Source organism: Microcaecilia unicolor, chromosome 9 (genome assembly GCF_901765095.1).
Source record: "Microcaecilia unicolor chromosome 9, aMicUni1.1, whole genome shotgun sequence".
NCBI classification, from domain to species: domain Eukaryota; kingdom Metazoa; phylum Chordata; class Amphibia; order Gymnophiona; family Siphonopidae; genus Microcaecilia; species Microcaecilia unicolor.
Window position 1 is genome coordinate 132,076,442 of NC_044039.1, and position 21,993 is coordinate 132,098,434.

The window sequence follows — 21,993 nt, forward strand, 5'->3', positions numbered from 1 at the left end:
ATCGGAACAACTTGGGAGGGGGTGGCAGGGGAGAGAAGGGAGTCGCTGGGCATGGGTGGATGGAGGGGAGAGAACCAAGGGTCACGCTGGGTATAGGTGCATGCAGGGCAGGGGAGAGGAGGGTCACTGCTGGACGGGTGGATGGAGGGCAGAGGAGAGGAGGGTCACGCTGGGTATGGGTGCATGCAGGGCAGGGGAGAGGAGGGTCACTGCTGGACATGGGTGGATGGAGGGCAGGGGAGAGGAGGGTCACTGGGCATGGGTACATGCAGGGCAGGGGAGAGGAGGGTCACTGTTGGACATGGGTGCATGCAGGGCAGGGGAGAGGAGGGTCACTGCTGGACATGGGTGGATGGAGGACGGGAAAGGAGGGTCACTGCTGGACATGGGTGCGTGAAGGGCAGGGGAGAGGAGGGTCACTGCTGGACATGGGTGCATGGAGGGCAGGGGAGAGGAGGGTCACTGGACATGGGTGCATGCAGGGCAGGGGGAGAGGAAGGGAGAGAGAAGAAATGCTGGACATGGATGGAGGGGAGGGAAAAGTGAGGAAGGAGATGAGATGAGGGAAAAGGAAGAGAGGAGAAAAACTGCACATGGATGAAGAAAATAGGCAGAAGCTGAGGACCAAAAATGAAGAAGAAAGGAGGAAAGGAAAGAAATAAATGGAAAGGAAGCCCTGGAAACGGAGTTAAGGGGACAGATAGCAGCAGTATCGGATACTGGGCCAGCATGAATAGAAAAACAAAGTCACCAGACAACAAAGTTAGAAAAGATAATTTTATTTTCATGATAGTGTTTGGAATATGTCCACTTTGAGAATCAGGTGCTCAACATTAAATGTTTATATTTATTTACTTATTTATGGCATTTTATCCCACATTAAACATGAATTAGGGTGTTTTGTGGCTCTACATGAGAATTGTGATATGATCCCTTGTTTCATATTGTTGACAGTCTGCATTTTCCGTATGGGTGGTATATTGGTGTATTAGGTCTGCCCAGTGTAATATTTATGGTACAGTAAGGTTCTGAGTGTGTTTTTGCACAAAGTTGTGCATAGTGTTTTGCAGTTGAGTGATTGTGGTTTGTATGTGCTTTGAGCAACCACTTTATTCTTTGACATATGATACATAGCTAATATCTAAATTTAATAAAAGGTATTAATTGTGACTTTTATTTTTATTTATTTTTTCTGTGTGTTATCAGACATTTATGGATTTAAGCTCCACCCCTGGCCCACCCCTAACCCCGCCCCTTTAGCCTCCCCAAACAGTTGGGCCACCGACCGCCTATGACAAGCATCTACTTGTCTTTATAAAATATAAGGGTAACGCTGCACAATAAAGACTTCTTGCAAATAAAAATAAAATAAAATAGAAGGGTAAGTGGTAGAAATTGTGCTACATTGCAGATGTAGATAGCATATTTAATGATCTACACATATATACGCACACTCCACCCCTTCACATGCTTCCTGGCAAAGAAAACTCTTGTCATGTCAAAGTGTGCACTTTTACACCTGTTGGAATTTTTATAAAAGGTCGTTTTACACATGTGGTTATACGTGTGCAGAAATGACTTTATAAAATTACCTCTGAAGAGTATCAAGTCATATTGTTAACCGGGGAAGAAATATCTCGTGAGATTTGGATTTCGATGATTGAATTAAGAGTACTATAAATTCTGACCTGTTACACTAGTATTCTGTAAAGGAAAGTAGGTGCCTAGAAGAATAGCTGCCACATAAGTGGCCTGTTCTAGAATTACTCTTCACATTCTTAGCTCCTATAAAGAAAATTAATGTAGACTGTATGAACCATGTGCCATTGGTCACATGGCGCCTGAAAGATGAAAACAGTATTATGCAAGGCTGAAAGACGTTGGCATAAGTTGTGAACTACTAAGGCTTCAGCAGATTATTTGATTGATTGAAAATAGATTAAGATCTGACAAATTGTGAGAAGTTATTTTTCACAAAGAAAATTCAGTTGGTCAGAAGTCAACCTCATGTGCTATTTGCTTTCTCAGTTTGATAAATGCATAGAAAATCAAGCTTCAATGTCAGACATTTACTAAACTTTAGAAAAGAACGAGTTTGTGTTTTCCAGCTAGTCAGGATCCTACAGCACTGTTGATTCATTTTGCATATGATAGGATCATTTTTCTCTCATCTCTGCTGAACAGATTGTGAAATTCTTGCAGCAACGAATAAGTCTTCAAGTCTAGTGAATCTCTGCAGTACATCGACTCTAAAGTTTTTATGTAACAATATTAATGATTTAATATCTATGGTTGTTTAGGGGTCATTAACTGGAAGATATTTGCCTTCTCAATGCAAGCAAGTGTCCATTTGTCATAACAACATAAGAATAGCCATGCTGGGTCAGACCAGTGGTCCATCTAGCCCAGTATCCTATTTCCAACAGTGGCCATTCCAAGTCACAAGTACCTGGCGGAAATCCAAATAGTAGTAACATTCCATGCTACCAATCCCAGGGCAAGCAGTGGCTTCCCCCATGTCCAGCTCAATAACAGACTAAGGACTTTTCCTCCAGGAACTTGTCCAAACCTTTTTAAAAACCAGATACGCTAACTGGTGTTACCATATCCTCCGGTAGTGAGTTCCAGAGCTTAACTATTCTTTGAGTGAAAAAATATTTTCTCTTATGTGTTTCAAAAGTGTATTTATTGTGTTTTTTTTTTTTTTTGTAAACTTGATTTCCCGTCATTTCTGAGTGAAGGTCATAGCAGCTAACAATTAAAACAATGCCAAATTTATATATAAAATAGAAAAGAATGCCAAAATAACATAGGAAAGCAAAAGTCCAGTGAAGAAGAAACATTCATAAGTACTCTATAGGGATCAAGGAGGCCTAGGCGCATGTATTGAGCTATTGAAACAGACCACCGTGAAACCCTAAAACATCATGGCGAAGGCATGAAAGCCCTTTCAAAAAAAAAAAAAAAAAAAATTTTTAAGAAAACTTTAAATTTAATAAATGACAGTTCTGATGAGATGTAGGGGGGAAGTGAGTTCCAAAAGTGAAGATGCAAGAAAATAAAAAGCATAAGAACGGGTGGATTCATAGTGTGCAATTCTGGGAGAAGGGAGAACTAACCGGTGAGAATCTGGTGAGCGAAGGGCACGAGAGGGGATATAGGGTTTTACTACAGAAGCAAAGGAGGTAGTTGAATCCTCCAGCTGTAAGTCTTTAAGAACAGATCTGGCTGGGATGATATAGGTAAATCCTGCTTGGGGGCAGACAGATGGATTAAAGGACTTCACGATGTTCTTTCCAGCCCTAGATTTTTGTAATCCCTTAGTGTAATGTGTCTGTCATGTTGCATCTGTAACTGTGTGCCTCAGTAATGCAAAAGCCCCTAAGGTTCTGCAGTGGCATAATGACAGTAGAGAAGCTAGGCTTTCAAAAATCTATTCACACTGGCTGGTGGACCAGGGCATCAGGCAGTGGCATCCTTATCCTTTATTGTGGGGGAAATAGGGGCTTAATTAGAACCATAAATGTGGGGGGGGGGGGGGGGGGAATGAGGAAGGGGGCAGGTCCCACCTCCATTAGGGCCTGGGGCCTGTGAAAGAGAGAACTGCCAAGCTGGGAGACAGGGGAGAGGAGTTTGAAGGTTTTTTTTTTTTTTTTTACAAAGGCACGCTAACATTTTAGTGCATGCTAAATGCTAGAGACACCCATATATTCCTGTTGGTGTCTCTAGCGTTTAACATGTGCTTATTTCTAGCACACGCTAAAAACACTAGTGTGCCTTTGTAAAGAGCAGTGTGACAGGGGAATGGAGCACTGCACCTGAGTGGGTGAGAGGAAGGATGGGGCTTGGCACAGAGGAGTGTTTGTGTATTTGGTTTTTTTTTTTACTATTTCCCATATTAAATGAAACCCCTTAATTCTCTTTTGTCTTGCTTGTCTTGAATAAATTGAAAACTACACAGAGAAGTGCCTGTCTCCTACGTATGTATGTGTGTACAGTGCTGTGTACTTCTAGACGTGGTATGGAAATAAGTAGCAGTGGTGGCTGCTGTGGAGCAGGGTTATGTTTGCCAAGGAAGAAATGCATTTACTGGGGGTAATTTTATAAAAGAACATCTAAATAAAAAGTTGAAAAAAAAAAGCCCCTATTATTTAAGGCAATATAGGCGCCTGTGTGGCTTTATAAAATAAGCTCCCAAGGTCAGTCCTGATTGCACACAAATTTCCTCCTGCTCCTGTAGTGTATGTGTGTACTCTGTCTATACGTGCCTTTGCAACTTTGCTTCTGATTTGCCCAAACCCAGACCCCTGGGATGTCTGCACACAGAGTGAGCACACATTTTCCATGCTCCTACTTTTACGCTCATATGCAGTCATGCAATTTTATAAAATGTGTCCTTTGCGGAAAAAGCTTTATAAAATTATCTCCATTATGTATACCTGCTGCCATTCCCCACCCCTCCAACAAAAAAATGGGAGCAGGGGGAAGTAAAGGGTACAGGTAAGAGGACAGAGCAAATATGTTTTGGCTGCAGCACATAAATCCTGGAAGAATTATAAAAACCATCAAAAAGACAACTTACCCATTCTGGCTGAATGCAGAATTATCAGTGCAAAGTAGGAGCCAAGTCAGATTTTTAAAAATGAGCTGAATCTTAATTTTTGGACAGCAGACACTCAAGTTTTCATGTATCTGGTGCTGTACAGCAGAATCGCTGCCAACTTCGTGTCGACAGTAATTGAGCACAGGCTTGCAGCAGCACTTTGACCATTTCTCTCTCTTTCCAGAAGCTGTGCACACACATTTAAATGAGCAGAGAGCGCCACTGAGCCAAAAATATTTTTGGCAAAGATGGGCTGCAGTTTTAACTACCCCTTAATATGCTGCTGAGTTTAGTACAATAATGTACAGTGGTAAAATAAATGATCTTTGCTACCACAGTAATTTTTGGCATATGTCCATGTACAGTCAGTAACAGTTTAATTAGTTGAAGGCTGCCTGTCACCATATGTTACAGTATGCACAGGAAATATAATAATGTTGCTACCATGTTGACAGTGATAAGAATGCCTTAAAAGCCAAGCATGTTTGCAGAACAGCATTCAAGGGGTCAATATTTAAAGGTATTTATCCAGTTAACTTGGAAGTTAAATAAACAAATGCTGCTCCCTAAGAAAAATTCCCCTTCTTCTAACTATAGACCAGTTAACGTTTGGCTAGACAGAGGGAAGGAAAAGAATTTTAAAATAAAGGAGCGAGGAAGTAAAAGAGGAAAGAAGAGGAGGAGGAGTGAGAATACCATGAAACACACCCCTAACTTCTTCACTTAATGGTGAAGTCTTAGCCGCTAACCTCAAACAACCTGACAACCTCATAAGACACTCATACACACTGCCCCATATCTGCAGTGGTGTGCTGGTAAATTTTTAACAACAGGCTCTCTCCCCGGTCCACCTCGGCGCCCCCCCCGTCCACCTCTGCGCCCCCCCCCATCCACCTCTGCGCCCCCCGTCCACCCCTGCGCCCCCCCCCCAAAAAAAAATTGCAGAGCTGGCTATACCCGGGGGGGGGGGGGGGGGGGGGGCAGCGGCCAACACATTACTCTCTCCAGGAAAAAAAAATTAAATGATCCCAGGTTCCAATCTAATTCATGTTTAATATGGGATAAAATGCCATAAATAAGTAAATAAACATAAACTTTTAATGTTCAGCACCTGATTCTCAAAGTGGACATATTCCAAACACTATAATGAAAATAAAATTATTTTTTTTCTACCTTTGTTGTCTGGTGACTTTGTTTCTCTGATCATGCTGGTCCAGTATCTGATTCTGCTGCTCTCTATCTGTTCCCTTGACTCCGTTTCCAGGGCTTCCTTTCCATTTATTTCTTTTCTTTCCTCCTTTCTTCTTCATTTCTGGTCCTCCGCATACTTGACTGTACAGTGGATCCAGCTTTTGCCTATTTTCTCCATCCATGTGCAGTTTCTCTCCTCACTTCCTTTTCCCTCATCTAATCTCCTTCCTCTATCTTCCCTCCATGTCCAGCATTTCTTCTCTCTCCCTTCCCTCTCCTCCATCCATGTCCAGAATTTCTCTTGCTCTCCCCGCCATCCATGTCCTGAAACTCTCCTCTCTCCCCTGCCCCTCTCTATCCATCCATACCCAGCAATTCTCTTCTCTCCCCTGCCCCCTCTGCCCAGCAATTCTCTCCTCTGCCCATCCATGCCCAGCAATTCTCTCCCCTGCCTCCCTCTGCCCATCCATGCCCAGCAATTCTCTGCCCTGCCCATCCATGGCCAGCAAATCTCTCCCCTGCCTCCCTCTGCCCATCCATGGCCAGCAATTCTCTCCCCTGCCTCCCTCTGTCCATCCATGCCCAGCAGATCTCTCCCCTGCCCCCCTCTGCTCATCCATGCCCAGCAGTTCTCTCCCCTGCCCCCCTCTGTCCACCCATGCCCAGCAAGTCTCTCCCCTGCCCCCCTCTACCCACCCATGCCCAGCAGGTCTCTCCCCTGCCCCCCTCTACCCACCCATGCCCAGCAGTTTTCTCCCCTGCCCCCCTCTGCCCATCCATGCCCAGTAGGTCTCTCCCCTGCCCCCCTCTGCCCACCCATGCCCAGCAAGTCTCTCCCCTGCCCCCCTCTACCCACCCATGCCCAGCAGGTCTCTTCCCTGCCCCCCTCTACCCACCCATGCCCAGCAGTTTTCTCCCCTGCCCCCCTCTGCCCATCCATGCCCAGCAGGTCTCTTCCCTGCCCCCCTCTACCCACCCATGCCCAGCAGTTTTCTCCCCTGCCCCCCTCTGCCCATCCATGCCCAGCAGGTCTCTTCCCTGCCCCCCTCTAACCATCCAGCGATTCTCCTCCCTCCCCTGCCGCTCTGAAGCATGTCCAAAGATGTCCTTCGCTCCCACCCTCCCCTCCCGCTCCCCTCCGTCTTTTTTGAATTACCTCCGTCGAAGCGCCGCCATTTAAAGCCCTGCTGCGTGCTGGCTGGCCGTCTCTAGGCTTCCCCTGCTTGATTTGGATGATGTTCGTGCCTTAGTCCCGCCTTCATTCTGACGTCATTTCCTTTTTCGCGAAGGCAGGACTAAGGCACGAACATCATCCGAATCAAGCAGGGGAAGCCTGGAGACGGCCAGCCAGCACGCAGCAGGGCTTTAAATGGCGGCGCTTTGATGGAGGTAATTCAAAAAAGACGGAGGGGGGCGAAGGACATGGTTGTGCATGCTTCGGAGCGGCAGGGGAGGTAAGCATGGCCAGTGATGGCGCCCTCCTGCCATGCTTACCTCCCGCAATGGAGCCGGCTCGCCCCCAACAACAACCGGCTCGCAAGAGCTGTCAAAATTTAACAAGCGGCTCTTGCGAGCCGGTGCGAGCCGGCTCCAGCACACCACTGCATACATGCTACTTTATACCTCATCTACCCCTCACCTACCATTGGACACAATCTCCTCAACATCTCCCATGTAGTTTCTATGGTGATGTCTTGCAGGCATGTGCCAGTCCACATTTCTGTAAACCACTTTCACAGAAACAAACCTAATTATACAGACAACATAATACCACTCACAAGCATACCCAGTTTGTCTTTTTACCGTTGTTTTCTTTGTAATTTTGGGCAATTTTTTTTGCCCTCTTTCCTTTGTTCTCCCCTTCCCTTTTTTTCTGACCATTTATTTCTCTTTATTCTTATTGTATTTATTTATTGGTTTTGAAAAGTAGATCTGATTTTTTAAAGAAGGACTTTGAAGTTTTTTAGCTTTAATTTTTTAAAAGTTGACCCCAATTAGCTGTCAATCACCTCTGTGCTAGGGAAAATTCTGACTTTGATAGCAGAAGTGCTTTTGCTTCTTCAAAAGGTATGAACCTTGAAGGAGTGCTGCTTTTTTTTTTTTTTTTTTTTTTTTAACTTTTCTGCTCTGCTGTGTTTTGTTTTGTCTCTTTTTTGAGCTATGCTGTTTTCATAAGTACATAAGTATTGCCATACTGGGACAGACTGAAGGTCCATCAAGCCCAGCATCCTGTTTCTAACAGTGGCCAATCCAGGTCACAAGTACCTGGCAAGATCCCTAAAAAGTACAATACATTTTATGCCGCTTATCCTAGAAATAAACAGTGGTTTTTCCACAAACCCATTTTAACAATGGTCTATGGTCTTTTCCTTTAGGAAACCATCCAAGCCCTTTTTTTATCCCCCCTCTAAGCTATCTGCTTTTACTACATTCCCTGGCAACAAATTCCAGAGATTAATTACACATTGAGTGGAGAAAACTGTGCTCCGATTTGTTTTAAATTTATTACTTTGTAGCTTCATCACATGCCCCCTAGTCCTAGTATCTTTGGAAAGAGTAAACAAGTGATTCACGTCTACTTGTTCCACTCCACTCAGTATTTTAAAGACCTCTATCATATCTCCCTTCAGCTGTTCTTTCTCCAATCTGAAGAGCCCTAGCTGCTTCAGCCTTTGCTCATAGGGAAATCTTCCCATCCCCTTTATCATTTCCGTTGTCCTTCGCTGTACCTTTTCTAATTCCACTATATCTTTTTTGAGATGTGGCGACCAGAATTGAACACAATGTTCAAGGTGCGGTCGCACCATGGAGCTATACAAAGGCATTATAACATCATTTTTATTTTCCATTCCTTTTCTAATAATACCTAACATTCTATTTGCTTTCTTAGCCGCCGCCGCACACTGAGCAGAGGGTTTCAACGTATCATCAATGATGACGCCTAGATCCCTTTCCTGGTCGGTGACTCCTAACGTGGAATCTTGCATTACATAGCTATAATTCAGGTTCCTCTTTCCCATATGCTCACATTAAATGTTATCTGCCATTTAGATGCCCAGTCTCCCAGTCTCGTAAGGTCCTCTTGTAATTTTTCACAATCCTCTTGTGATTTAACAACTTTGAATAACTTTGTGTTGTCAGCAAATGTAATTACCTCACTATTACTCCCATCTCCAGATCATTTAGAAATACATTAAAAAGCAGTGGTCCCAGCACAGGTCCCTGGGGAACCCCACTATCTACCCTTCTCCATCGAGATTACTGACCATTTAACCCTACTCTCTGTTTTCTAAATTTTAACCTGTTTTTAATCCACAATAGGACACTACCTCCTATCCCATGGCTTTCCAGTTTCCTCAGGAGTCTTTCTTGAGGTACTTTGTCAAACGCCTTTTGAAAATCCAGATACACAGTATTGTCTAGCTCGCCTTTATCCATGTTTGTTCACCCCTTCAAAGAAATGTAATAGATTGGTGAGGCAAAATTTCCCTTCACTAAATCCATGTTGGCTTTGTCTCATTAATCCGTGCTTTTGAATATGCTCTATAATTTTGTTCTTTATAATAGTGTCTACCATTTTACCCTGCACCAATGTCAGGCTTACCGGTCTATAATTTCCTGGATCTCCTCTGGAACCTTTTTTAAAAATTGGCATTACATTCGCCACCCTCCAATCTTCCAGTACCATGCTCAATTTTAAAGATAAATTACATATTACTAACAATAATTCCGCAAGTTCATTTTTCAATTCTGTCAGTACTCTGGGATGAATACCATCTGGTCCAGGAGATTTGCTACTCTTCAGTTTGTCAAATTACCCCATTACATCCTCTATGTTTATAGAGATTTCATTCAGTTTCTCAGACTCGTCCTGTTTGAATACCATTTCTGGTACCAGTATCTCTCCCAGATCTTCCTCGGTGAAGACTGAAGCAAAGAATTCATTTAATCTCTCCACTATGGCTTTGTCTTCCCTGATTGCCCCTTTTACCCCTTGGTCATCTAGCTGTCCAACCGATTCTTTTGCTGGCTTCTTTTAATATACCTAAAATAAAATGTTACTATGTGTTTTTCCTCCAACGCAATCTTTTTTTCAAAGTCCCTCTTTGCCTTCCTTATCAGCGCTTTGCATTTGACTTGACATTCCTTATGCTGTTTCTTATTATTTCTAGTCGGTTCCTTCTTCCATTTTCTGAAGGATTTTCTTTTAGCTCTAATAGCTTCCCTCACCTCACTTTTTAATCATGCCGGCTGTCATAGGAGCTGACTCTGTGGGTGCTGTGGGTGCTTGAGCACCCCCAATACTGAGAAAATTCCTTATATGGGTCCAGGGAGGGGTTATTTCCATTGGGCTTAGCACCCCCAATAATTTTGAAAAGTTGGCTCCTGGCTGTCATTTGGTCTCTTTTCCTCCTTTTTTAATACGCTGAAAATATATTGGGCCTGGGCTTCCAGGATGGTATTTTTGAACAGCATCCACGCCTGATGTAAATTTTTTACCTTAGCAGCTGCTCTTCTAAGTTTTTTTTACACCTTTCTTCTCATTTTATCATAGTTTCGTTTTTGAAGGTTAAACGCTAACGTATTGGATTTCCCTTGTGTACTTACTCCAAAGCCAATATCAAATCTGGTCATGTTATGATCATGGTTATCAAGCAGCCCCATCACCATTGCCTCCCACACCAGATCATGCGCTCCACTAAGGACTAGGTCTAGAATTTTTACTTCTCTTGTCAGCTGCTGTACCAGATGCTCCATAAAGCAACTCTTGATTTCGTCAAGGAATTTTACCTCCCTAACATGCCCTGATGTTACATTTACCTAGTCAGTATCGGGATAATTGAAATCACCATTATTGTGTTGCCTAGTTTGTTAGCCTCCCTAATTTCTGATAACAGTTCTACATCTGTCTGTTCATCCTGCCAGGTGGACAGTAGTACACTCCTATCACTATCTTTTCCACCTTAACACATGGAATTTCAATCCTCAGGGATTCCAAAATGTGTTTTGTTTCCTGCAGAATTTTCAATCTATTTGATTCAAGGCTCTCCTAAACATACAATGCTACCCCTCCACCAATTTGATCCACCCTATCAGTGCGATATAATTTGTACCCCGGTATGACAGTGTCCCACTGGTTATCCTCCTCCTACCAGGTCTCAGAGATGCCTATTATATCTAATTTTTCATTTAGTGCAATATATTCCAACTCTCCCATCTTATTTCTTAGGCTTCTGGCATTTGCATATAGACATTTCAAACTGTGTTTCTTGTTCCTATTTACATTTTGCTCAGTAGTTGACAGTGTTAATTTGCAGTGTTTTGTCTGATTTTTATTTAAAGACACCTGATCTACTATGATCTCTTTTGCAACCTCACTATCGGGATGCCCTATCTTCCCTGTTTTGGTGATATCTTTGAAAGATACCTTATTCCGAACCATGCGTTTTTGAATGACTGTCAGCCTTCCCCAAGGTTCTAGTTTAAAAGCTGCTCTATCTCCTTTTTAAATGCCAATGCCAGCAGCCTGGTTTCACCCTGGTTAAGGTGGAACCCATCCTTTCTGAATAAGCTCCCTCTTCTCAAGAATATTGCCAAGTTCCTTAGAAATCTAAAACACTCCTCCTTGCACCGTTGTCTCATCCACGCATTGAGACTCTGGAGCTCTCTGCCTGTCTCTTGGGTCCTGCGCGTTGAACGGGTAGCACTTCAGAAAATGGTACCCTAGAGGTTCTGGATTTGAGCTCTCTACCTAAGAGACTAAATTTGGCTTCCAGAACCTCTCTCCCTCATTTTCCTTTGTCATGGGTACCCATATGTACCAAGACAGCTAGCTCCTCCCCAGCACTATCTAAAAGCCTATCTAGGTGACACGTGAGGTCCGCCACCTTCACACCAGGCAGGCAAGTGACCAGGCGATCCTTATGTCCACCAGCCACCCAGCTATCTACATGCCTAATAATCGAATCACCAACTTCGACAGCCGTCCTAACCCTTCCCACCAGGGCAGAAGCTCCTGGAGACACATCCTCAGTGTGAGAGGACATTGCATCCCTTAGTATGCTGGTTCTGACTACAGGGTTACTTCCAGCTGCACCAGCGTGATGCTCTCCTTGTAGAAGGCCTCCCTCCTCCAAGGCAACACAAGAGTTGCCAGATTGGAGGTGGGACTTCTCTACAACGTCCCTGTAAGCCTCCTCTATGTCTCTCTGATCTCTCTGTCTACCTCAACTCCTCCAAGTCTGCTACTCTGTCCTCAAGAGAATGGACTCGTTCTCTGAGAGCTAGGCGCTCTTTGCATCGAGTACAAACATATGACATCTCACCAACTGGGAGATAATCACACATGTGACACTCAATGCAAAAGACTGGATAGCACCCCTCTCGCTGCTGAACTACTGTCTGCATCTTAGTATTATAGAGTTATTTGACAGGTCCAGGCTATCAAAAAAAAAAGCCCAGACCTGTCAGAGTAATACAAAGGGCTGGAGGTCCAGTGGACCTACAGACCCTCCCCTCCCCACCCCACACACACAAAGAGCTGGAGATCCAGTGAACCTCCACCCCCTCTCACCCAAGGGGCTGGGGGTCAGTTGAACCTCAAGACCCCAGCCCCCCCATACAAAACAGTTTCCCTGGTGGCCCAGTGGGCACCTCCCTACCCAAATGCATGCTGGACAGGGCTCCCCATTCCTCCCCAATGCTCTGCAAACCCTAACGCCAGCTCAGAATTGGCGTAGGGTTTACCACGGGAGCAGCACCTATGTTTGGCACGCTGCCCACTGAGCATTGGGGAGGAATACCTAATGCCCTGTTTAGCATGCATTTGCATGCTACTTGTCCTCAGAAGCTGGCAAGCTGTTTGTTACATGCAGTCGCCGACTTTGATCATAGGGCGAAGTAAAACATGGGCAGTAGTCCGGAGCTAATGGCCTCTAGTGCCTACGTTTGCCTTTGATCATTGGCCCATAATAGTGTTATGTATCCTGCCCAGGGTCCTCTGTTAATTGCATGATGGCCATTTATATATTCCATCACTGTCTCATGCTCGATTGGAATCCACTTGGCAACAAGCTTTCTACTTGTGGTATCTTCCCTCTGGAACACACTCTTGGGACCTTCTCATGGAGACCTCATTCCTCAAATTTAGGGCTGCTCTGAAAACTGCAATCAAATTTACAAGCCCAAATCCAAGAATTTCTTCACAGCTTAATTATAAAATAAGCAATTTGGTCTTAAGATACAAACTAATAAAATCCTGGGATTCTGACATGCACTATGGTATGAATAGTCATGCTTGGGCTAAATGAAAATTAAACACTGCCAATGATAATAGAGGAACAGAGATCTTGAATTATAATCAGAAAATCTGAGATGGAAAAGATGTCTGTCAGGGAAGTATCACAGCTGTACTGCTGGTAATGAAGTATGAAAATCAGGAATCAGGATAATCAGATGAGGGCTGATATGCTGGATGCAGCTGAGGTACATGATGGTGTTTCTCATATGAAGGAGTAGATTGTCAGTGGTGGATGAGGATCCCTGTTTATTTCAAGAAGAACATAGGTTTAGCTGTTAAATGCAAAGAAAAAGTATTGTATCTTTTGCAATAAATTATTTGGTTTTGAAAAGAAAGATTTCACAAACTGAAAGCATAACAGTGAGTGAGTCAGTATTTAAATTCTGCAGTCATTTCTTTTACTCTCCATTTTCATTTAAAAGGATTCCTAGATAATCAGCTCTTCCTCTATCCATATATCAGTACCACAGTTATCTGGATAATAGTGATATTCAATGTCACTATCCAGAAAACCTAAGGGTATGTTTACTAAGGCACGCTATAGACGCTTTAGCTTTTTTAACACGTGTTAATGGTTGACGTGTGTTAAATGCTAATGTGCCCATAGAGGTGCATTAACGTTTAATGCACCTTGACTTTAAAGGCGCATTAAAAACACTAAAGCACCTTAGTAAACATACCCCCAAGTGTGATAGACTGTGAGAATAGGGCAGTAGTCTTTAAACATAATCAGGCCATGAGTTTTAAGGTGAGCAAAAATCTTTGTTTTCAAATCATTTAATGGGTGCATCTCTCCAAGACAAGAATAGAAAACGAGATCATATCTAAAAGGAAAGAAGGCATATATCAAATCTAAAGCAAGAGTTACATATGTGTTATCCAAAGTAGAAAGGAATTCCAGCCCTCGTGAATTTTGCCTTATAACTTTCCATTTTAGGTATTAATTTTTCCATCTTGTATATCCTAGCCGTTCTGTGATAGATGGTGGGGAAGAACATCTTCATGTCCTGACTATAACAGATCTAACAGCTAACAAAAGTCCATTTATCATATGTCTGTATATAGAATGGAAAGTAGTTTCAATATTAATGTACAGTAGCCTAAGGTTCAAATTAAATGGCACAGGGATTCCTGTAATTTGTTGTAAGAAGAACCGAATTTGCTTCCCAAAAGTTTGAGTAGAAGGACATTCATACCAAAGATGTAAAAAAGATCCAGCTTGCCAACAGTTCCTCCAGTAAAGGTCAGAATCTTCTAAGTCCCAACGATTAAGACGTTTAGGGTGATATAATCCCCAAATAAAAAGTCGTGCAAAGAAACTAGACAGAAATCTAGTGGTAGATGACCAAATGTTCAGAATAAAAGGGGAGACACTGTTGCTAGTTGATTTCAGCTTACTGAGTATGAACTGGAGTAACCTATCTGCAGAATCTGAAATAAGTAGGAGGATTTTGGATGGTTTCCAAGAAGCTCTACTCCAAGAAAAAAAAAAAGAGGCAATTCTATTAACATTTACGCATCCATTGAATGTATAAGTGCATTGAACTCCTAAGAAGACTAACGTGGCTATGTAACACATTCTCATGTAACTACTAGCAGGACACCTAAACCGCTATTTTGCAAATACCTATTTACATAGTACACAGTTTGAGGGAGGTATACTCAGGGGCAGAACAAGGCGGGGATCCCACTTATGTACATAATTTATAGTTATGTGCATCTCTGACACATTTAGGTACTCACACTTATACCAACTAGCATAGCCCGCACTTATACTGGGTTATGCTAGTATTCTGTAATGGACCCTAGGTGCCTAGGTTCTGTTATAGAATGAGCTCCTACCACATGGCCTCAGGGCACCCCAAAATAGAGGCACCCAATTATAGAATTGCCTCTAGTATGTCTAGTGTCATGTACCACATGGTAAAGGGGTGACTAATACCTACATGTACCCTCCGCATCAGTGCTAAAAGATCCTTTCTTGGTAACCATGGGATGGCCCAGAGTGGAAGGGCCCCCACCCAAGCCCATTCCTAGTGGAGCCATTTTTTTAAGTACCTGGGATCTAATCCACTAGGACCCGTAATTGGGCTACCTGATAGCACCATATTAGGAACACCCATTCTCATCAGCTGAAAAAGCATATGCCTCCCTTCCCACAGCGGACGCTTCTGCCAAATATATGTGAACATCTTGCGACTAAGTGGCATTAAAAAATGATGGGGACTTGGGAGAGGAAGGGCAATAAATAGATATAAGAGTTTTGGCAGAATAATCATCTTTATTGCCTGAATATGACCCATCCAGGATATTGTGAGACCCTCCCATCTATCCAATTCCTCAAACAAATCACAAAGCTTAGATGGAAAATTAGCTGAATATAAGATAGCAGTAATGTGGATGTGCAGCCTGATTTTCATGTGCCCTGGCTCTCTGGGGTACAGGTTAAAATCTATAACCTCAAGATTGATGTTAGGGATTAGCCTGAGGAACCTTTGCTCTAATTGAGCCAGAGGGCAGCCCTTTTCCAGAACTCAGACCTATGGATCTAGAAATTCGGTGGCAGTGCAGGCCCCATGGGACCACTGCCCAAGGGGGTTGGTAAGTAGGGATTGATAGCTTTATTATGTGTGTTATCCTCCCTTCCCAATTCCCCTCCTTGCCTCTTTCCTCCTTTCCCCTTGTCTTTCCCAGTAGCTTGGCTTCTGCCTGAGTAAAGTTTGTTAAAAAAAGAAAAGATGCTGTCAGAGCCATAGGCTGAACCCATGTGGCTGCAGGGAGATCCCTGGAAACATCCTGTTTGTTTGTCCTTAGATTGTAAGCTCTGTCAAGCAGGGACTGTCTCTTCATGTCCAGTGTACAGCGCTGTGTACATCTAGTAGCACTATAGAAACGGTAAGTAGTAGTAGTTGCTGGGGTCATACACAGATGCAGAGTATGGCGGCATGCCACATAGGAACAGGAGGTATGGAGCTGTCAGCAGCATGGCTGGCTCTTTCTGCCCTACCTGTGGTAAGGACACAGTGGGCTAGGGCACAGATAATAATTTTGAATCTCTGGACTGCACAGACAGCAATGGGGTATGGCTCCTAAGATACCCTAACATCTGTAACCAGCAGAAGCTGACCATTTTGTCAGTGGGATCTCTGTCACCCATGCAGTTCAGCCTGGAGAAAGATCCCAAGATGGGACAAGAAACTCTCTAAGATGATCCTTCCTATCCTTTAAAGAATTTTGATTCAAGAGACTTTTTTCTCAAAAATCTATTCTCTTGCCAAGCCACCAAATTCTGGAATGCCCTACCGACACCAATGCTCAACATCAACTGCTACGCTTAATTACGTAAAGCCTTAAAATCCATTACATTCAAGAAATACGTCTTACCAAATGCCTCGTAAATCTGGTTCCCCAACATGACATTTTTAATATGTCTAATGTCAAACTGAAGTCCCTTTCTGTGCATCTATGCATTAGACTGACTTTTCTACCTGCTAATTCGCTTTGTAATCTGCTATGAAACTTGTCTTCCCAATATAATCTTACTGATTTTCTTTACTCAGTAATCCACTCCGAATCTCTGGAGGTGTGAGTGTAATATAAGCACCTGGCAAAGTAAAGGAAAGTAAAATGGTGGTGCCCTCTGGCTGGTCAAGATCAGCGTGCAGATGCAATTGGACCCTAATTCCTGGTCATTCCTCCATACTAAAGGGTTTTTTTACAAAGGCGCGCTAGCACTAAACACTAGAGACACCCATATATTAGAAGAATGTTAAAATTAACATTAGAAGAATGTTAAAAATTAATGCAAAGACATGCAGAGTGATTCCCTTGTTGTGCAGAAACCCAAAAGAGAGATACCGGATAGGAGGGGAGAGATTAGTAAGCTCAACTCAGGAGAGAGACTTTGGAGTGATGGTGTCCAGGGATCTGAAGGTGAAGAAACAATGCGACAAGGTGGCAGCCATGGCCAGAAGGATGCTAGGCTCCATAGAGAGTGGTATAACCATCAAAAGAAAGAAGGTGTTGATGCCCCTCTACAAGTTGTTGGTGAGGCCCCACTTGGAGTATTGTGTTCAGTTTTGGAGGTCGTATCTTGCAAAAGATGTAAAAAGATTGGAAGCGGTGCAAAGAAAAGCTACAAAAATGGTATGCAATTTGCATTGCAAACCGTACGAAGAGAAACTTGCTGACCTGAACACGTATACCTTGGAGGAAAGGAGAAACAGTAGTGACATGATACAGACATTCAAATATTTGAAAGGTATTAATCCGCAAAAAAACCTTTTCCGAAGATGGGAAGGTGGTAGAACTAGAGGACATGAATTGAGGTTGAAGGGTCGCAGACTCAGGAGTAATGTCGGGAAGTATGTTTTCACGGAGAGGGTGGTGGATACATGGAATTCCCTCCCACGGGAGGTGGTGGAGATGAAAACAGTAATGGAATTCAAACGTGTGGGATAAACACGAAGGAATGGATCCATGGAATCTTAGTGGAGATTGGGTGGCAACACCGGTAATTAGGCAGCAAAACCAGTGCTGGGCAGAGTTCTACAGTCTGTACCCTGATTATGACTGAATTCAGAAATTTTAGTAAAATAACAGTACTGGGCAAACTTCTACGGTCTGTGCCCTGAAAATGGCAAGGGCAAATCAAACTCAGGTATACATATAAAGTATTACATACCATGTAAAATGAGTTTATCTTGTTGGGCAGACTGGATCATACAGTTCTTTATCTGTCATCATTTACTATGTTACTTTGTTATCACACAAAGATTTAGAGAAACTGTTTCACTTTTCCAATTTAGATGCCCTTGTGATGGCAGTGACCAGGAAGACCACCATACCAATGGAGGGAGACTTAGCCCTGAAGGATTCACAGGGCAGAGAAGTAGAGATAACCTGAAAAAAAATGTGGTCCTTTCAAATACAAGAACTGTATTGCCACAGTAAAATATAAAATACAGTAGTCTAAAATAATATTTTTTGCATATTACGACGGCCTTTAAACTAACAAGGTCTTACCCACCCCCTCCCCCCAGGAATGCCTCCTCTCGGTTTGCTGCTCATGATAATAAAGAATTCATAAGAATGGATGCAAACACTTTCTTCAACTATTTAAGATCAGAAGTGAAGTCTTTCCTTTCTTCAAAATGTTGTTTGAAACCTTTTGTACTGTATTTAAGAATTGAAAAGGCAGGTCTGAAGTACTTTTGAATTTTTAGAAAGGATTTTTTTCCATAGATTCCAATAGAATATACCCCATGCTGAGTAAGGTTGTTTGCGAGAGATAAGAAATAGTGAGAGGGAAGAACTGCATATTGTCAACGCTTCTGATGTGCTAAGTTTCTGTTGAGTCAATTTCTAAAAGTGGCAGGGAGCCTATTTTTTTTAAACACTGGCTGTGGCATTTTTAAAAAAATGTATATTCAGCGCCACTATATGGATAGACAGCAGCACTGAACATACATATAAGGTGGTCATCGTGTTAATGAGGCTGATTCTGGTTCCTCTTTCATAAAAGCTTATATGTACCTATATTGCCTTTATAAATTAGGTGCCTTTTTGAACTTTATATAGACATTCTGTTATGAAATCAGTGTTCCCGGCATGCGGATTCTGAAAAATTGTAGGAAGACCTTAGGAAGTTGGAAGATGGGACTTTCAAATGGCAGATAAGATTTAATGTGGACTATGTCATGAGCCCCTCATAACAAAGGGCCCACTCCATATAATTTTCTCTCTTGAGATTATGTTTGGGATTGTATGTACATCTCAGACAGTCAAAACTATGGTGAGTTCTATCGGTTCACCACATGAAGGTGCACTTGTAATACCTTCTCTGTTTATTGCAGATTAGTGGGAGAGCTCCTGAAGTAAGTTCTATGAAAGCCTCAGTTAATCTGAGACTTCTACCCTTCAAGCAAAGCCTCCAAACTCACTCTGGATGTTCATAAAAGCTTTACTTCTATGAAATGTGGGCATCCAGATGTTGTTACAAAATTTGTGCTCAGCGCCCTGCATCTTAATGCTTAACTTTTGGTGCCCTTTGTAGAATTGCCCCCAGTATGTATTGGAGTAAAATCATAAAACTCTGTAGTGAGGATTTCCCATTATTGTTTTGTGCTTGAACTACTTGGTTTTTGCTTTGCTGTTGCCCACACTCAGGAGTCCTTTTACTAAGTTGTGGGAAAAAAGGCCCCTGCAGTAGTGGCGGGGGCCATTTCTATGTACCAGGGCCCTTTTTACCGCAGCAGGTAAAAGGCCCCTAAAAAAATGGCCATGCGGTAAGAGTACTCTTATCGTGTGGCCATGTGGGGGAAGCACTTACCGCCACCCATTGAGGTGGTGGTAAGGGCTCCTGTGGTAATGCGGTGGTAACCGGGCAGCGTGCGGTGATGCCCGATTATTGCTGGGTTAGCGCTGCGCTATTAAACTTTGAAATATTTTCTGGCACACCAGAACTGCTGCTGGTTGGGCATGTGTTAAACCTGCATTGGGCTTACCGAGGTTTTGTAAAAGGGCCCCTCGGTGTCTTCAAAACTCTCGTGTAGAAATGTTTGCTATTCCAATTGACACTGCAGTAGAAATGACGTAGGGGGCAATGATTAATGTGCCCATGGGGCTTGCAGGTCAGCAGGTATATTATACCTGTGAATCTGTAAGCTGACTTTCAAAGAGAAATGTCCCATCAGGCAGCCAGCTATGAGCAGTGCAGATATTTTTACTCACAGTGAGGGAAAGGGACAACTTTCAAACCTCCACTTCCATGAGTAAAAGCTGTTTTGCCTTCAGAAATGACTTTAAGTATTGCTCTTTTAATCTTTGACTTGTATGCAGAGTTTGATCCACTTCATGTAATGTTTCACATGATATTCTATAATATACAGTATTTGTGCTCTTCAGATGTGTGTGTATTGAGCCTCGATTTAAGGGCTTTGTACAAAACACCCTTGAACACATGAGATTCATGCTTATGCACTTTTCTTGTATTTTATTTTGCTTACAGAAGATTAAAGATGCAAGCCTGGATGACTGGAAGAATATCCGAGGACCCCGACCATGGGAAGACTCCAAATCCCTGCAAGACAAGCAGCAATAGATGGAGTTGAGAGCAGTCTTTGTGGAATATGTTTAACGGGAGGTGTTTTATATCATAGCCATTCAAGCAGTGGCTGCAATTTCTTGCTTCCGTGAAAGGCTGAAAAATACTCTTAACATGACAATGTAAAAGCAAAGCCTGAAACACAGGAAGCCTCTGGACGTATTGGAACAAGAATGCAAAACCATAAAGATTGCTCTTGATCAATAGAATCATTGAAATCACTTTAAATGGCTAATTATGTTAAAATAAACCTGTATTATTTGATTCACTTTTTGTGGTGTTCTTGTAATTGGTCAATCTTAATATGTCCACAATAGCTGAAGTCAAGGAGAGCTTCCTGCTGGGCACAGGCATAACCATAAACATAAAGCTGAGAAGACAAATTGTTTAGAATGTTTTTAAGCGATGGAGAGAGAATTCATGGCCTGGATAAAACTTCCTGTTACTACTCTGTATGAATGTGATGATAGCACCACAAGCGTTTTCCTAGGTAAGTCAACTGTGTTTAGCAGTTCAAGCCCTAAGATACAACAGTCTTCATCCAGCTGTACATTGATTTTTACAGTTACATTGTGTTATTTCTATGTATGAATAACTGTAACTTCATTGTTTGGTAGCACTTCCAGCCTTATAGTAAGTGGTATTAGAGGAGCAATACTAGAAAAACCTTTTCAGAATAATTAAGTTGCAGTTTAAAGCAAGAAATTATTAAAATTCCCCTTTATATGCTGATTTTGTGTTGAAATGCCCTGTTATGTTCTTACTACTTAAGAATTTAAGGAAATTTTATTTTAAAATTTATATCTCGCCTTTAACAAGGCAGGTTACACGTAAACATGCATAAACAATATACAAAGACAAAATAGTTTATGGTTTATTAATGTTTACTATACCGCTTAAACTGACCAAGCAGGACAAAGCGGTGTACATACTAAACACATATAAAAAAGGAAAAGAACTCCTTTAATTAATAGGGAAGAGCAATCCATTCACACAAGAACAATGATAACAATAAACCAAGGATAGAGGGATAAGGGGAAGGGAAACAATATATAACAAGATAGCGTCACCTTCCTTTCAAATCTACCTTTTTAAAACTATATGAATAAATATCACCAAAACTCTACAATTGAACACAAAAGCTACCACTATCTTTTCCTCTTCAAATCTATCTCTTCAAAAACTCTGTGAATAACCACACGAACTATAGATGCCCTCTCCACATTGCACAACAGTATTTTAACTCCACCAAAATGTAAATTGTAAGCCATTTTGAACTTAAGCTTATTTTTGGATAACAGTGGGATACAAGAATGCATGCATGCATAAATAAATAAATAAATAGATGTCAGTGTGTCAAGAGACAGAGAACAAAAGGAAAGGGAGGTCAGCAAACCTTATGTATCCGGTACGCCAAACGCCTGTATAAAAAGTCAAGTCTTGAGCTGTTTAAATTAGAATGGGACTTGATATACCACCTTTCTCTGTTTTTTGGGGTTTTTTTGCATCTACATTCAAAGCAGTTTACATATTATATACAGGTACTTATTTGTACCTGGGGCAATGGAGGGTTAAGTGATTTGCCCAGAGGTACAAGGAGCTGTAGTGGGAATTGAACCCAGTTCCCAAGGATCAAAGTCTGCTGCACTAACCACTAGACTACTCGTGTTACCATGAAAGGAGAGCAGAAGATTGTTCCAGATATATGGAGAAAGAAGGAAAAGGCACAATGTCTAGTTGATTCTAAATATGCAAGTCTGGGATTGGGAAAAACTAAATGACGATCGTTGATAG

At 42.4% G+C, this 21,993-nt stretch overlaps 1 protein-coding gene across 4 annotated transcripts in view; it reads left to right on the forward strand.

Moving 5' to 3' along the window:
• Nucleotides 1-20,467, forward strand: part of LOC115477628 (cytochrome c oxidase assembly protein COX16 homolog, mitochondrial) — a 109,607-nt gene extending 89,140 nt beyond the window's left edge. For all 4 annotated transcript variants that reach the window (XM_030214635.1, XM_030214634.1, XM_030214632.1 and 1 more), the window contains exon 6: nt 20,104-20,467. In XM_030214635.1, the coding sequence (XP_030070495.1) occupies nt 20,104-20,196 (93 nt within the window). In that variant the 3' untranslated portion in view covers nt 20,197-20,467. The remainder of the gene's footprint in view (nt 1-20,103) is intronic.
• The last annotated feature ends 1,526 nt before the right edge of the window (nt 20,468-21,993 follow it).